General features: G+C 36.2%; 1 protein-coding gene and 3 pseudogenes across 1 annotated transcript; all 4 read right to left on the minus strand.

The window, feature by feature from the left end:
• Positions 1-51: 51 nt before the first annotated feature.
• LOC148924042 (sm-like protein LSM1B) lies at positions 52-4,106 on the minus strand (annotated as a pseudogene).
• A 93-nt stretch (positions 4,107-4,199) lies between these two features.
• Positions 4,200-8,254, minus strand: LOC148924043 (sm-like protein LSM1B; annotated as a pseudogene).
• A 92-nt stretch (positions 8,255-8,346) lies between these two features.
• Positions 8,347-9,287, minus strand: LOC148924044 (sm-like protein LSM1B; annotated as a pseudogene).
• A 1,067-nt stretch (positions 9,288-10,354) lies between these two features.
• Positions 10,355-13,356, minus strand: LOC148924045 (protein DEEPER ROOTING 1-like). Its single transcript, XM_089061662.1, has 5 exons — positions 13,109-13,356; positions 11,650-11,713; positions 11,484-11,547; positions 10,582-11,087; positions 10,355-10,486 (listed from the first exon to the last, which is right to left on the minus strand). The coding sequence occupies exons 1-5, from the start codon at positions 13,354-13,356 to the stop codon at positions 10,355-10,357; spliced, it is 1,014 nt and encodes a 337-aa protein (XP_088917788.1).
• Positions 13,357-16,496: the final 3,140 nt, after the last annotated feature.

Raw genomic sequence — 16,496 nt, forward strand, 5'->3', positions numbered from 1 at the left:
GTTAGGAATTGAACAAGGATGAGCTTCGAATGAACTGGATTGCCGAAAAAATCAATCCATGTCAAGAAAGTCCATCCTTTTTATCATCATACCCTTGTGCTCCGAAGCCTCCCTTTCTGCCTTCTGCGCCTGCACAAAGAGGGATGTTAACTAAACGAGACGTCAGTAGATATCATGACTGAAGCTTTACCCTCTTTTTCTCAACTGATGAAACGCGGGTCATGTGAGATGGAAGCTCATCCTTGTTCAATTCCTAACCAACCATGATCGCGTAAGACAAAAGACAACGGGAAAATGGGAGATGGAGAAAGTAATTTCTGCAGAGTTTAAACGCACGTACCAGCTCACCAATCAAGACGACATTTTCTCCATGGATTATGTAGACCCAGGGGTATATCGCAATATAGTTCGCCTACAATAACACGCTCACACGCACCCTCTAGGACAACATTAGCTACAAATGAGATATCAAGATTTGTTAGAGACGTTGCGGGCAGATTCTATGGTGAATTCACAGCCGTACCAAACTGGTCAAAGGAGCGAAGGATCCCTAATAGCTTCCGGCCATCTCGAAGTAATACAAGAAGTTTCTCTGTGGAAAGAAAAATTTCGAGTCAAAAGGTAAGATTAATCTAAACGAGCATGACATTATACAAATACAATGTATTTCACATTAGACAGATTATATAGCTAAGGGTTTTTACAACTTGGTAAGTGAAGATTAGAAAGGCACAGCTTGTTAGTTGTTTTTAGCTATAAAAAACCCGTCACAGACTCACAATTTTCGAACTTATGACAGAGCAAAATCACAGACTTGCCTTTTCAATCTCATTATATTCCGTCTTAGAAAATATTACATCAAACATTGTACATTTGTAATTGCATATAGGCATAAAAACAGAGAGTCTTTGGGACAGAAACGCAGAATCAGAGTGTTCCTTGTGAAATAATCACCATTGGAAATAGGTTGGGACATTGTAATTGCTACACAACATTCCAAGCACTATATTTATACAGAATAATTTTTTTGATAACAATACATAAAGAAAAAGTATATGTATATTTAAAGAGAATCGATAATGGTTCCCCATTTTCCCCTTGGGGACTCAAAGCCGATGCTCTTCATCGTCACAAAAAATTCTGGTCTACAGTTAAACGTATTACATAATTAAAACTAAACTCAATTTTTAGGGGCAAAAACTAAAGGGGCGGACGCAGAAAAAAAAGTTAGATAATTATTTTTAAAAATTTAACTGTTCATAGTGAAGGTAAATGTTTGTGTTGTATTTACTGTTTGTTTTGTTATATTATATTACTGTCTATATTAATATATGACAATTGATTCTGTTTGTTTTGTTATATTATATTACTGTCTATATTAATATATGACAATTGATTTAGAAGATGCTGATATATGACAAATGATTTAGAAGATGCTGATGTGCAAAAACTAAGAAACGTCTAATTTTTCTAACTTTAACTTGTGAAAAATGATACAACTCACTTATATTTATAGTCACACCTAACTTATTCTAGAAACTTTCTATTTCATTCTAGATATCTTTAAATAATATCTATATTCAAGAAAATTCTATCTCTAGCCTAGTGTTGAAGAATTCTCTAGATTTTTATATAGAAAAGTCTAGATATTTAGAATATAAAAGATTAAGTAAAGAATTCTAGAATGGGTTAGGAATGCCTATAAATATGAGAGAGTTGTATCATTTTGCTAACTTGAGAAAGTTTGAGAATAAAGTGTTCATTAGTTTTCCCAAGTCACCTATGTTAAAAAAGGTGCAATCAATTACTCCATCTACGCCTTCACTACTCTGCTGAGGGTTTCCAATTCGAAGAGGGTTTATAAAAGGGTTGGGAATCCCTATTCCAAGAGGGTTTATAAAAGGGTTGGGAAGGGTCGTAAATTACGCCATCAGCTGCATCATCGGCTATCGAAGATGCTTGCGTACGAGCACTCTGGTCAGACGTCGGGTGCTGGACGATGCTGAGTATTACGGCTGAGGCAACTCGTGCATCGTCCAGTGGTAATACTCATGCATCGTCCAGTGCCCGACATCTGCCTCGTACGCGAGCATCTTCGATTGGCCGATGATGCATCCGGTTTTGGCGTGCAATTGTGTCACTTGGCCAATGCGATTTATTTTGTCGGAATTCTTGGGTTTTTTCGGTGGTTTCTTTTGTTAATACCGAAAAGACTCGAGCTTTCATCAATATCGTGGGCTGACCTTGAAGATGTCTATCTCACGACTTCCCTAGCTAGCTATCTTGACAGTGAGTTTCTTCTTTTGCTTTTGTTTTTCAGAAAAAATAATTTAATTTGGAATTTGATGGTTTGAATGTTGTGTGATTTATGGGTTTATTGTGTTTTAATTCGAGTGAAATTGTGACTTGTTGAAATCTGAATTTGGATTTATTTTTGTATCGGTTGAGCTCTTGAATTTTCTGTTTTGTAATGGAATTGTTGAGGAGATTCTCTGTAGCATTATTCTATGAAATTTGAGTGGTAAATAGTGTGTGAAATTTTGGAAGATATATGATACGAGTGCCCCTTTAGTCCAGGTGGAGCAGCGGCGTGAGACTATTGAAGATACAGAGGTTGAGGAGCTGCCGGGGCCAGAGCTGAGTTGTGAGACGGTGGAACGCGGAAGGCCCTCGCCGAAAGAGACGAACAAGAAGCCGAGAAGGAGAACAAGGCCACCATTAGATTTGGCGACTTCGTCTCCAAATAAGGCGTGGGGAGTTTTTTATTATTTCAGTTATATTTATGTTTTGCTTTAGTTATTTTTATTATTATGTTTTGAACAATTGGGTCGAGCAAATTATAGGCTCCGTACCGGGTTTTCTTTGTTGGTTCTTTCTCGGGCCGTAAAGTCGAACCAACCCTAGGGTCCTTAGAATATAAATAGGCGCTGAATTCATCAATAAAGAGGATCGAAATTCGCCTACTTTATCTTCTCTTAATTCTCTGTTTTCTTCAACCCTAAGCGGTCGTCGGGAATATGCCTCCCGTGACTTCTTCAATCTCTTTTCCGATCTACGTTGAGAGGAATACTCTTAACAATATATGAGACTGATTTGCATCAATGTAGTTTATCTCTGAATTTAAAGTTGTAGATTGTGTATGTAAATATAGTGGCATTATTTTCCACAGGTTAAGAGGTGATTGGTCGGGAAGAATTGTTACGAATATTGCTGTCAACGAATGGTTTCTTGGGTAATTTGGCCCGTGTGAATGTAGTTACTAGAGTTTAGCGGAATTGTTTGGTGGATGAGAACTTGAAATATGCAATGCCTCAAGCCTAAAGATAGTAGTGCTAGTTCTTTCGAATGTATAGAGAAGGCAGTTTGATATCGTTCTCTAACAATTTAGACCGGTTAAGGACAAGACACACTCTGAGTCTGAGTTTCTTTCCCAAAAATTCTCTGTTTTTATGTTTATACGCAATTACAAATTTACAATGTTTGATTTTATATTTTCTAAGACTGAAGTCTGAGATTTTACTCTGTCATAGGTTCGAAAACTTGTGAGTTTTGTGACGGGTTTTTTTAAAGCTAAAAACAACTAACAAGCGTCAAGATGTGCCTTTCTAATCTTTTCACTTACCAAATTGTAAAAATCATAGATCAGTTTGTATATGCCATATTACACATTTATTTCATTTTCATAACAGTCCTTGTAATATAGTCCGATGATTCATGATTTGTTATCTAGTTCTAGTTTGAATACAGAAATCCTTATCTGTCTAATGTAAAATACATTGTATTTGTATAATGTCACGCTTGTTTAGATTAATATAACCTTTTGACTTGAAATTTTTCTTTCCACAGAGAAGCTTCTTGTCTTACTTCGGGGCGGGCTGGAAGCTATTAGGGATCCATCGCTCCTTTGACCAGTTTGGTACGGCTGTGAATTCACCATAGAATTATTTGTTGCTAATGCTGTCCTAGAGGGTGCGTGTGAGCGTGTTATTGTAGGCGAGCTTTATTGCGATATACACCTGGGTCTGTACATAATCCGTGGAGAAAATGTCGTCATGATTGGTGAGCTGGTACGTGCGTTTAAACTCTGCAGAAATTGCTTTCTCCATTTCCCAGTTCCCAGTGTATTTTACCTTACGCGATCATGGTTTGTTAGGAATTGAACAAGGATGAGCTTCGAATGAACTGGATTGCCGAAAAAATCAATCCATGTCAAGAAAGTCCATCCTTTTTATCATCATACCCTTGTGCTCCGAAGCCTCCCTTTCTGCCTTCTGCGCCTGCACAAAGAGGGATGTTAACTAAACGAGACGTCAGTAGATATCATGACTGAAGCTTTACCCTCTTTTTCTCAACTGATGAAACGCGGGTCATGTGAGATGGAAGCTCATCCTTGTTCAATTCCTAACCAACCATGATCGCGTAAGACAAAAGACAACGGGAAAATGGGAGATGGAGAAAGTAATTTCTGCAGAGTTTAAACGCACGTACCAGCTCACCAATCAAGACGACATTTTCTCCATGGATTATGTAGACCCAGGGGTATATCGCAATATAGTTCGCCTACAATAACACGCTCACACGCACCCTCTAGGACAACATTAGCTACAAATGAGATATCAAGATTTGTTAGAGACGTTGCGGGCAGATTCTATGGTGAATTCACAGCCGTACCAAACTGGTCAAAGGAGCGAAGGATCCCTAATAGCTTCCGGCCATCTCGAAGTAATACAAGAAGTTTCTCTGTGGAAAGAAAAATTTCGAGTCAAAAGGTAAGATTAATCTAAACGAGCATGACATTATACAAATACAATGTATTTCACATTAGACAGATTATATAGCTAAGGGTTTTTACAACTTGGTAAGTGAAGATTAGAAAGGCACAGCTTGTTAGTTGTTTTTAGCTATAAAAAACCCGTCACAGACTCACAATTTTCGAACTTATGACAGAGCAAAATCACAGACTTGCCTTTTCAATCTCATTATATTCCGTCTTAGAAAATATTACATCAAACATTGTACATTTGTAATTGCATATAGGCATAAAAACAGAGAGTCTTTGGGACAGAAACGCAGAATCAGAGTGTTCCTTGTGAAATAATCACCATTGGAAATAGGTTGGGACATTGTAATTGCTACACAACATTCCAAGCACTATATTTATACAGAATAATTTTTTTGATAACAATACATAAAGAAAAAGTATATTTATATTTAAAGAGAATCGATAATGGTTCCCCATTTTCCCCTTGGGGACTCAAAGCCGATGCTCTTCATCGTCACAAAAAATTCTGGTCTACAGTTAAACGTATTACATAATTAAAACTAAACTCAATTTTTAGGGGCAAAAACTAAAGGGGCGGACGCAGAAAAAAAAGTTAGATAATTATTTTTAAAAATTTAACTGTTCATAGTGAAGGTAAATGTTTGTGTTGTATTTACTGTTTGTTTTGTTATATTATATTACTGTCTATATTAATATATGACAATTGATTCTGTTTGTTTTGTTATATTATATTACTGTCTATATTAATATATGACAATTGATTTAGAAGATGCTGATATATGACAAATGATTTAGAAGATGCTGATGTGCAAAAACTAAGAAACGTCTAATTTTTCTAACTTTAACTTGTGAAAAATGATACAACTCACTTATATTTATAGTCACACCTAACTTATTCTAGAAACTTTCTATTTCATTCTAGATATCTTTAAATAATATCTATATTCAAGAAAATTCTATCTCTAGCCTAGTGTTGAAGAATTCTCTAGATTTTTATATAGAAAAGTCTAGATATTTAGAATATAAAAGATTAAGTAAAGAATTCTAGAATGGGTTAGGAATGCCTATAAATATGAGAGAGTTGTATCATTTTGCTAACTTGAGAAAGTTTGAGAATAAAGTGTTCATTAGTTTTCCCAAGTCACCTATGTTAAAAAAGGTGCAATCAATTACTCCATCTACGCCTTCACTACTCTGCTGAGGGTTTCCAATTCGAAGAGGGTTTATAAAAGGGTTGGGAATCCCTATTCAAAGAGGGTTTATAAAAGGGTTGGGAAGGGTCGTAAATTACGCCATCAGCTGCATCATCGGCTATCGAAGATGCTTGCGTACGAGCACTCTGGTCAGACGTCGGGTGCTGGACGATGCTGAGTATTACGGCTGAGGCAACTCGTGCATCGTCCAGTGGTAATACTCATGCATCGTCCAGTGCCCGACATCTGCCTTGTACGCGAGCATCTTCGATTGGCCGATGATGCATCCGGTTTTGGCGTGCAATTGTGTCACTTGGAGAATGCGATTTATTTTGTCGGAATTCTTGGGTTTTTTCGGTGGTTTCTTTTGTTAATACCGAAAAGACTCGAGCTTTCATCAATATCGTGGGCTGACCTTGAAGATGTCTATCTCACGACTTCCCTAGCTAGCTATCTTGACAGTGAGTTTCTTCTTTTGCTTTTGTTTTTCAGAAAAAATAATTTAATTTGGAATTTGATGGTTTGAATGTTGTGTGATTTATGGGTTTATTGTGTTTTAATTCGAGTGAAATTGTGACTTGTTGAAATCTGAATTTGGATTTATTTTTGTATCGGTTGAGCTCTTGAATTTTCTGTTTTGTAATGGAATTGTTGAGGAGATTCTCTGTAGCATTATTCTATGAAATTTGAGTGGTAAATAGTGTGTGAAATTTTGGAAGATATATGATACGAGTGCCCCTTTAGTCCAGGTGGAGCAGCGGCGTGAGACTATTGAAGATACAGAGGTTGAGGAGCTGCCGGGGCCAGAGCTGAGTTGTGAGACGGTGGAACGCGGAAGGCCCTCGCCGAAAGAGACGAACAAGAAGCCGAGAAGGAGAACAAGGCCACCATTAGATTTGGCGACTTCGTCTCCAAATAAGGCGTGGGGAGTTTTTTATTATTTCAGTTATATTTATGTTTTGCTTTAGTTATTTTTATTATTATGTTTTGAACAATTGGGTCGAGCAAATTATAGGCTCCGTACCGGGTTTTCTTTGTTGGTTCTTTCTCGGGCCGTAAAGTCGAACCAACCCTAGGGTCCTTAGAATATAAATAGGCGCTGAATTCATCAATAAAGAGGATCGAAATTCGCCTACTTTATCTTCTCTTAATTCTCTGTTTTCTTCAACCCTAAGCGGTCGTCGGGAATATGCCTCCCGTGACTTCTTCAATCTCTTTTCCGATCTACGTTGAGAGGAATACTCTTAACAATATATGAGACTGATTTGCATCAATGTAGTTTATCTCTGAATTTAAAGTTGTAGATTGTGTATGTAAATATAGTGGCATTATTTTCCACAGGTTAAGAGGTGATTGGTCGGGAAGAATTGTTACGAATATTGCTGTCAACGAATGGTTTCTTGGGTAATTTGGCCCGTGTGAATGTAGTTACTAGAGTTTAGCGGAATTGTTTGGTGGACGAGAACTTGAAATATGCAATGCCTCAAGCCTAAAGATAGTAGTGCTAGTTCTTTCGAATGTATAGAGAAGGCAGTTTGATATCGTTCTCTAACAATTTAGACCGGTTAAGGACAAGACACACTCTGAGTCTGAGTTTCTTTCCCAAAAATTCTCTGTTTTTATGTTTATACGCAATTACAAATTTACAATGTTTGATTTTATATTTTCTAAGACTGAAGTCTGAGATTTTACTCTGTCATAGGTTCGAAAACTTGTGAGTTTTGTGACGGGTTTTTTTAAAGCTAAAAACAACTAACAAGCGTCAAGATGTGCCTTTCTAATCTTTTCACTTACCAAATTGTAAAAATCATAGATCAGTTTGTATATGCCATATTACACATTTATTTCATTTTCATAACAGTCCTTGTAATATAGTCCGATGATTCATGATTTGTTATCTAGTTCTAGTTTGAATACAGAAATCCTTATCTGTCTAATGTAAAATACATTGTATTTGTATAATGTCACGCTTGTTTAGATTAATATAACCTTTTGACTTGAAATTTTTCTTTCCACAGAGAAGCTTCTTGTCTTACTTCGGGGCGGGCTGGAAGCTATTAGGGATCCATCGCTCCTTTGACCAGTTTGGTACGGCTGTGAATTCACCATAGAATTATTTGTTGCTAATGCTGTCCTAGAGGGTGCGTGTGAGCGTGTTATTGTAGGCGAGCTTTATTGCGATATACACCTGGGTCTGTACATAATCCGTGGAGAAAATGTCGTCTTGATTGGTGAGCTGGTACGTGCGTTTAAACTCTGCAGAAATTGCTTTCTCCATTTCCCAGTCCCAGTGTATTTTACCTTACGCGATCATGGTTTGTTAGGAATTGAACAAGGATGAGCTTCGAATGAACTGGATTGCCGAAAAAATCAATCCATGTCAAGAAAGTCCATCCTTTTTATCATCATACCCTTGTGCTCCGAAGCCTCCCTTTCTGCCTTCTGCGCCTGCACAAAGAGGGATGTTAACTAAACGAGACGTCAGTAGATATCATGACTGAAGCTTTACCCTCTTTTTCTCAACTGATGAAACGCGGGTCATGTGAGATGGAAGCTCATCCTTGTTCAATTCCTAACCAACCATGATCGCGTAAGACAAAAGACAACGGGAAAATGGGAGATGGAGAAAGTAATTTCTGCAGAGTTTAAACGCACGTACCAGCTCACCAATCAAGACGACATTTTCTCCATGGATTATGTAGACCCAGGGGTATATCGCAATATAGTTCGCCTACAATAACACGCTCACACGCACCCTCTAGGACAACATTAGCTACAAATGAGATATCAAGATTTGTTAGAGACGTTGCGGGCAGATTCTATGGTGAATTCACAGCCGTACCAAACTGGTCAAAGGAGCGAAGGATCCCTAATAGCTTCCGGCCATCTCGAAGTAATACAAGAAGTTTCTCTGTGGAAAGAAAAATTTCGAGTCAAAAGGTAAGATTAATCTAAACGAGCATGACATTATACAAATACAATGTATTTCACATTAGACAGATTATATAGCTAAGGATTTTTACAACTTGGTAAGTGAAGATTAGAAAGGCACAGCTTGTTAGTTGTTTTTAGCTATAAAAAACCCGTCACAGACTCACAATTTTCGAACTTATGACAAAGCAAAATCACAGACTTGCTTTTTCAATCTCATTATATTCCGTCTTAGAAAATATTACATCAAACATTGTACATTTGTAATTGCATATAGGCATAAAAACAGAGAGTCTTTGGGACAGAAACGCAGAATCAGAGTGTTCCTTGTCCTTAACCGGTCCAAATTGTTCGAGAATCAAACTGCTTTCTCTATACATTTGAAAGAAACTAGCACTACTATCTTTCGTCTTGAGACATTGCATATTTCAAGTCCTCGTGCACCCATCAATTCCGCTAAATGCTAGAAACTATGTTCACACGGGCCAAATTACCCAAGAAACGTTCGTTGACAGCATTTTTTCGTAACAATTCTTCCCGACCAATAACCTCTTACACTGTGGAAAATACTGCCACTATATTTACTTACACAATCTACCACATTTAAATCAGAGATAAACTACATTGATGCAAATCAATCTCATATATCTTCCAAGACTTATGTTTTATATAGTTATATTTTCACCCCATTAATGTCAAGCTTTCGAAATATTTGGTCCTTTTTTATTTATTTACAGTACTTCTGTTTTCCTTGAGCTTGAATTTTCTATTGTCTTAGTATTTGGATAATTAAAATCTAGTCATCTTTAGGGATAAATATTGAAGATATTCACAAGGTGTAGTGAGTTATGTAATTGCACTAAACCTTAAGGGCTCTTCTATTGTCTTGTTTTCCAGTCTTGTATTATATTTCATCGGGCACATTCAACGTGTTACTGAAGAAGCAGGGAATTCACATGCACACATGCAAGTGTTATAGTAGTAGTATTACTTATGAAACGAAGTGTGATATTCATAATTGTGAGTTGTATCTAAACTATACTATAGGAGTACTATAGAAAAACCGGTGAAATATTACACAACATGTGATAAATTCATCCGAATCGATGTAATCACATGGAAAAAGAGGAGGAGAATTTCCTTCCCTCGACAAGAAGAACACATACATGTCAACTTGTAAAATAAATATTTTTATTGAAAATATTTGCTCATAAATCTCCCATGATCCATATTTATCACCTCAGAGTCCCTTCTCTCTTCAATTCTTGATGAACTTGTGCATATTCTAAATCTCTAGCACAATAGCTGCACATAAAAACACTATAACTATTAGTCTTCATACATATATACGTATAATTCATTTTTCCTACACATAAAAGATAATGATCAAATTTCAAAAACAGAACTCACAATCAGAATCAGTCTTGTCCCATTTAGATGATCCCTCTCAACCCTCATAGTGTGATTCCTGATCTTCGTCTGCCTCGGATTTCGCCCCGTAATCCTCTATGCATCTCTTTGATGCCATTCTTGAAGGTTTTTGAGAGTTCATTTTCTTGGTCAGCATTAGCCTCATAAGCTGAATCCCAAAAACAATCAAACAATGCAAGCACTAGTTAGTTAAGTAATGTCCAAAAATGGAAACTTAACTTTGATACAAAATCTTAATCATACCTTCTCCATTCTTGATTCTTGAAGAGTATCTCGAATGCTAGGAGCCGGGGCAAAGCCACTTCTGCAAGCAAAAACTTTCTTGACAAGGAAGGCTAAGGACTTCTTCCCGATTGTCTTATTCTTCTTCTTCTCACACACATCTTTGCATCTGCCTAGGATGATCCTGATCGTCCGACCAATCTCCTCCTCATCTTTGTCGTCTGAGTACGTGCTGAACCTGTATGAATTAGTCCCGTCCACTTCCAAACTAGAAGGGCAGTTGAGGAATCTGTCCAATGGGAGATCAGCCGGCTGCTCCTCAGCAGCTGGCTTTCGCGTTAGGAGCTCCTTTAGCTCCTTTTGCAGCTTCCATACTTCCTCAACTGTGAATTCTGAGAGATCAGGAGATGAGCATTGCTCCTCCGCTGCTTGGATTTCTTCCTTGCTGTCTGTTCGGGCTGTGTTTCCAAAAGTCCAGATGGTGAGTAGGCCGTGGGGCCAGTCGCTGAACTCTTCCTTTGGTGGCTCTTTTTTTTTTGATCTGCAAAGATGATTGGTGTTAGGTTTGGTTTATTTTAAAGGACTCATTTTCAATATTGTTGCGTAATGTTGCGTCTCTTAATTTGATAGTAAATACTAGTTTTTCAATATGATATGTCTCACATTTGAATAGAAATTGGATCTTGAAAGAGTGGATTATCTAGTTTTGCTATATGACATGTCACACATGAAAAAAAGTAGAAATCTACTTCTGTAATATGATATGTCTCACACCTGAATAAAATTAGATCTTGAAAGAATGAATATGTGTCACATTTAAATAAAAATTGGATCTTGAAAGAGTGAATTATCTACTATTGCAATATGATATGTCAAACTTTTGATTAAAATTGGATCTTGAAAGAGTTAAAAAAAGCACTTACTTGTAATAGGAACAGAATTAGGTCTCTTATCTCCATTGAACTTGCTCTGCATCCAGTTGCAGAACTGCACAAAAACAACACATTTTGTAACATAAGAAATGAAAAATATTGAATAAAAGATATACTTAAATTGATCAATCTTTCACCTTCATTGTGCAAGAATTACTCTTAAGAGATGGTGGGGTGTAGAGATTTCGGTGAAGAAAAAGAAAGTCTTGAAGAAGCATATCCTAGAAGCCAATAAAATTTGAACTTTAACAACAATTATAGATTATATTAGTGGGATGAACTGCTTTTTCTATTGGTGCAAATTCCAAAATATATGTATATATACAATGTGGTCCATGAGATGCATGGCGAACAATATGAGCAAATGATCAGTCTTGATCATCTTGCACGCCAAATGACACAATTGCACGCCAAAACTGGATGCATCATCGGCCAATCGAAGATGCTCGCGTACGAGGCGAACATCGGGCACTGGACAATGCATGAATATTACCGCTGGACGATGCACGAGTTGCCTCAGCCGTAATACTCGTGCATCGTCCAGCGCCCGACGTCTGCTCGTATGCAAGCATCTTCGATAGCCGATGATGCAGCTGATGGCGTAGATGGAGTAATTGATCGCACCCTTTTTTAACATTGGTGACGTGGGAAAACTAAGGAACACTTTATTCTCAAACTTTCTCAAGTTTGCAAAATGATACTAACTCTCTCATATTTATAGGCATTCCCAACCCATTCTAGAATTCTTTACTTAATTCTTTTATATTCTAAATATCTAGACTTTTCTATATAAAAATCTAGAGAATTCTTCTAGATCAAATGCTAACTATTTAGTAATCCAAAATTGAGACCACTTTATAACAGTTAGATATGGAGATATAGTGGTTTAAATAATACCAAGTGTATTATAATATAAATTTAAATAATAATTAAATAAATTCAAAGGGTATTAATGTCAATTCATAAATATAGTAATTAAAACTATCTACTTTCTCTCTTTTCAAATCTTCTCAAAACTTTAAATCTTTTCAAATCTTCTCAAAACTTTAAATTTACGTAACTCTCTCGATTTAAATTATTTTTTCGCAAAAAATATATCAAATTGAAGATAATTTTATAAAGATTCTAACGAAATCTGACTGCATATGTTCCGATGGCATTCGAATGATGAAATTTGATAATTTTTATTTCAGTTTTGATGAACAGATTTTTATCTATAAATGCCTCAAACACTCTCAAAATAATGCATGCACAATATCAATAAAACTTTGTTGATATTTTTTGGTCCTTGTGTTCAGATTCGCATGTCATTGTGTTGATATTTGTAATACACTAGGTTGATATAAAAAAAACCAAAAAAATATAATATGTTAACTAAATGATGATCTTACCCCTTTGTTGATATATTGTTTACTATTTGTTGAAGTTCATGAGGTTTAATCACATTCCTAATTTGAACCATTGCCATACGATTCTGGTTGCGCAGCCTGGACTTGATAATCGTCGTTGCCGCCTATATATTCCGATGAAAAACCCTAGGGTGGACGTATGGAAAAAAAAATTACATAATAGTTTGCATAAATTTTTAAACTCTATTTATAATTAAAAATAAATACCTCATTTGTGTCATGTGCAAGTCTTTCATAATTTGAACCATCGTCGTACGATTCGAGTGCCAACGCGACTCGATGTCGCTGAAAATCTCCCACGGGCAGCTGTCGCCGTAGATCGCCTTCTCAACGACGCCGTTCCATATCGGATTCTGTCCCATCACCCAAGAAATCAGGAAGTCATTGATCAGCTTCTCTCCGGTTGGATTTAACTCGAATCCCTGATTGATCCGGGTTTCCAAGTTATCACACATCTTCTCTCTCGATTTGTTGTTTTCAGGGGTTAGAGATGTAAAGCTTTATCTTCGGAATCGGGATATAGATTTAGTTACCATATATGTACAATTTCATGTGTTTCAACTTAGATAATAATTTTCCTTTTTTGTTAGATTCTACTCCCTCCGTCCGTGAATAGGAGTCACGTTTTTCCATTTTAGTCTGTCCGCGAATGGGAGTTTTACCATAAATGGCAATAGGGTCCCATCTTCCACTAACTCATTCTACTCATATTTCATTTAAAACTAATATACAAACAATTGCCATCAAGAAATGGAACTCCTAATGGCGGGAGAAGGGAGTATTAGTATTTTCTTGGGGGGTTCATATTCTAAATTCTGTTTTTTTTTCCAGTTATATTAATAATTATAGTAAAATACATCCTCGTTAAAATTGTATTGACATTGTCATATCTTTGTGTTGATGTATTTCATACTGTATTAGTGATGTGTTTATTGGAAGGAGAGTGTCTTTTTTATTTGTATAAAGATAGGTTATTGTAGTTATCAAATTTTGAGATTGAAACATATGCATGTTCGATCTCGTTGGAACCCCTATAAAATTATTTTTACTTTTAAATATGTTATGCGGAAAAATAATTTAAATCGAGATAGTTATATAAATTTAAAATTTTGGAATATTTTTCAAAGTTAGTTATAACTAATTTATTGTTAATTAACATTAATACCCTTATTGATATTTTTTGTGCACGATATTGATACTCAAGGGTTGAATGATCTTAGACATTAAATATGCTCCTCAATCTCCTCAGACTATTATACCACTACCGCCTTTATTTAATACAAAATCAAACAATTCTGTGCCGGGTCAACTGACAAACTTTGTAGGACGGAGAGAGTATTATTTACTCTTTGAAAATATCCTTGAAAAAGAAATCGACGAAAGCTAGGAAATCCAATAACAATTGAGCACGCTAACCCAGAAAGGGATCAAATCCAATAACAATTGATCTAACACGTTTGAATCGCAGTTTCATGCGTGATATATAAAGCTTTCACTCAGTCAATTCATCAAACTATTTATAAAGAATTATGGAATAACTTAAAACATACTGTACTCCATATATTAAATTGACATGAAACACGAGCAATATTCTTTAATTAAAATATACAGAGTTACCAACATTGGAAATTGGATGGGACATTGTAATTACAACACAACATTCTTATACAGAATAATTTTTTTTATTAACAATACAAGAAGAAAAAATAAAAGTATATTTAAAAGAGGATCGACAATGGTTCCCCATTTACCCCCTTTGGTGACTCAAAGCTGATGCTCTTCATCGTCACAAAAAATTCTGTCTACAGTTACATAATTCTTTTTCAGCGCGAAAACTTAAAATAAAACTAAACAGCATTCGCCCCGTGTGTGTTCATCGGATGCCAAATCCTTCCATCACCGGAACCTTCAGGGTTCGGCTGCGGCTGTACAGAAGCCAATATTCATGAGTGAATATGAATGCAAAAAAAATAAATCAATACGGACTATGTTACCTAAATATTTTACGATGAATGTATAAAAAATACTCAAAATAAACTCATTAATTACCTTCTCTGCCTCCATTAGTTGCTCAAAATCCGTTTCGAACAAATCTCTAAACTCCTTCTTCCAGTCGAAACAATAATCTGAAAATTCTTTGTTATCGCATTTCTGTCTTTTCGTACCATCACCTTCTAGATCTTCATATCGAAGAAGATCGACCTCCGCCACCCTCTTCGTTGATACAGTCGGGGAGGCCGGAATTGGAAATCTTACAAGATTGCACCTCTCGCCATTCGACTCTGGTTGTGCAGCCATAGCATCATAACGGTCGCGGTAACTGATCCCCCCGGGTGACTTAATAAAAAAGTATGGGAAAGGGTTATGTTTTCTAAATTTTATTTCCCATGATATACATAAAATTTGGACACGTAAAAATGTTCCACAAAAATTTAAAATTATTAAATTTGGATGGAGAATTTAATGAAAAAAAGTTACTCCCTCCGTCCCCCATAATTTTACTCACTTTGACCCGGCACGGGTTTTAAGAAATCTAATGGAAAGTGAGTTGAAAAAGTTGGTAGGATGTGGGTCCTATTTTTAAAGTATTAGTTTTATAATAAAATGTGAGTAGGAATGAGTTAGTGGATTATGGGGTCCACTACCAAAAATGGTAAAAGTGAAGTGAGTAAGATTATGGGGGACGGCCCAAAATGGAATACTGGGTAAAATTATGGGGGACGGAGGGAGTACAAAACAATTTGCATGAATTTGTAAACTCTAAAAGAATGTAACTAAAAAAGAAAATAAGTACCTGAATTTTGTCTAGCGCAAATCTTGCATAATTTGAACCATCGCCGTACGAATCTGGTTGCGCAACCTGGACTTGATAATCGTCGTTGGTGCCTATGTAGTCTGATGAAAATCCCTAGTGTGGACACATGAAGAAAAATGTTACATAACAATTTGAATAAATTAGTAAACAAGAAAAGAAAATAACAAAAAAAATAAGTACCTGATTTGTGTCGGGCGCAAGTCTCGTGTAATTTGAGCCGTTGCCGTACGACTCTAGTAGCGCAGCCGGAGCTTGATAACCGCCATCGTTGCCTCTATTTTCCGATGGAAATCCCTAGAATAGACGTAGGAAAAAAAAGGTTACATAACAATTTGCATAAATAATTAGTAAACTCTAAACGGAAATAATTAAAAATACAATTACATTAGTTGTGTCCGGTGCAAATCTTGCTAAATTTGAACCATCTCCATACGATTCTGGTTGCGCAGCCTGGACTTGATAAAAGCCATTGCTGCCAACATATTCCGATGAAAATCCCTAGAGTGGACACATGAAAAAAAAGTTACATAAAAATTTGTACAAATTTGTAAACTCTAATATAATTAAAAATAAGTACCTGATATGTGTCCAGTGCAAATCTTTCATATGAACCATCGCCATACAATTCTGGCTGCGCACATTGGACTTGATAATCACCGTTAAAAAATCCCTAAGGAAAACGTGGGAAAAAAGGTTGAGTAACAATTTGCACAAATTTGTAAACCCTAAAAGAAAATAATTAAAAAATAAGTACATCGTTTGTGTCCACGGCAGATCTCA

This window comes from Salvia hispanica, chromosome 6, assembly GCF_029641045.1.
Source record: "Salvia hispanica isolate PSC_SH4W2 chromosome 6, Shi_PSC_v1, whole genome shotgun sequence".
Taxonomy (NCBI): domain Eukaryota; kingdom Viridiplantae; phylum Streptophyta; class Magnoliopsida; order Lamiales; family Lamiaceae; genus Salvia; species Salvia hispanica.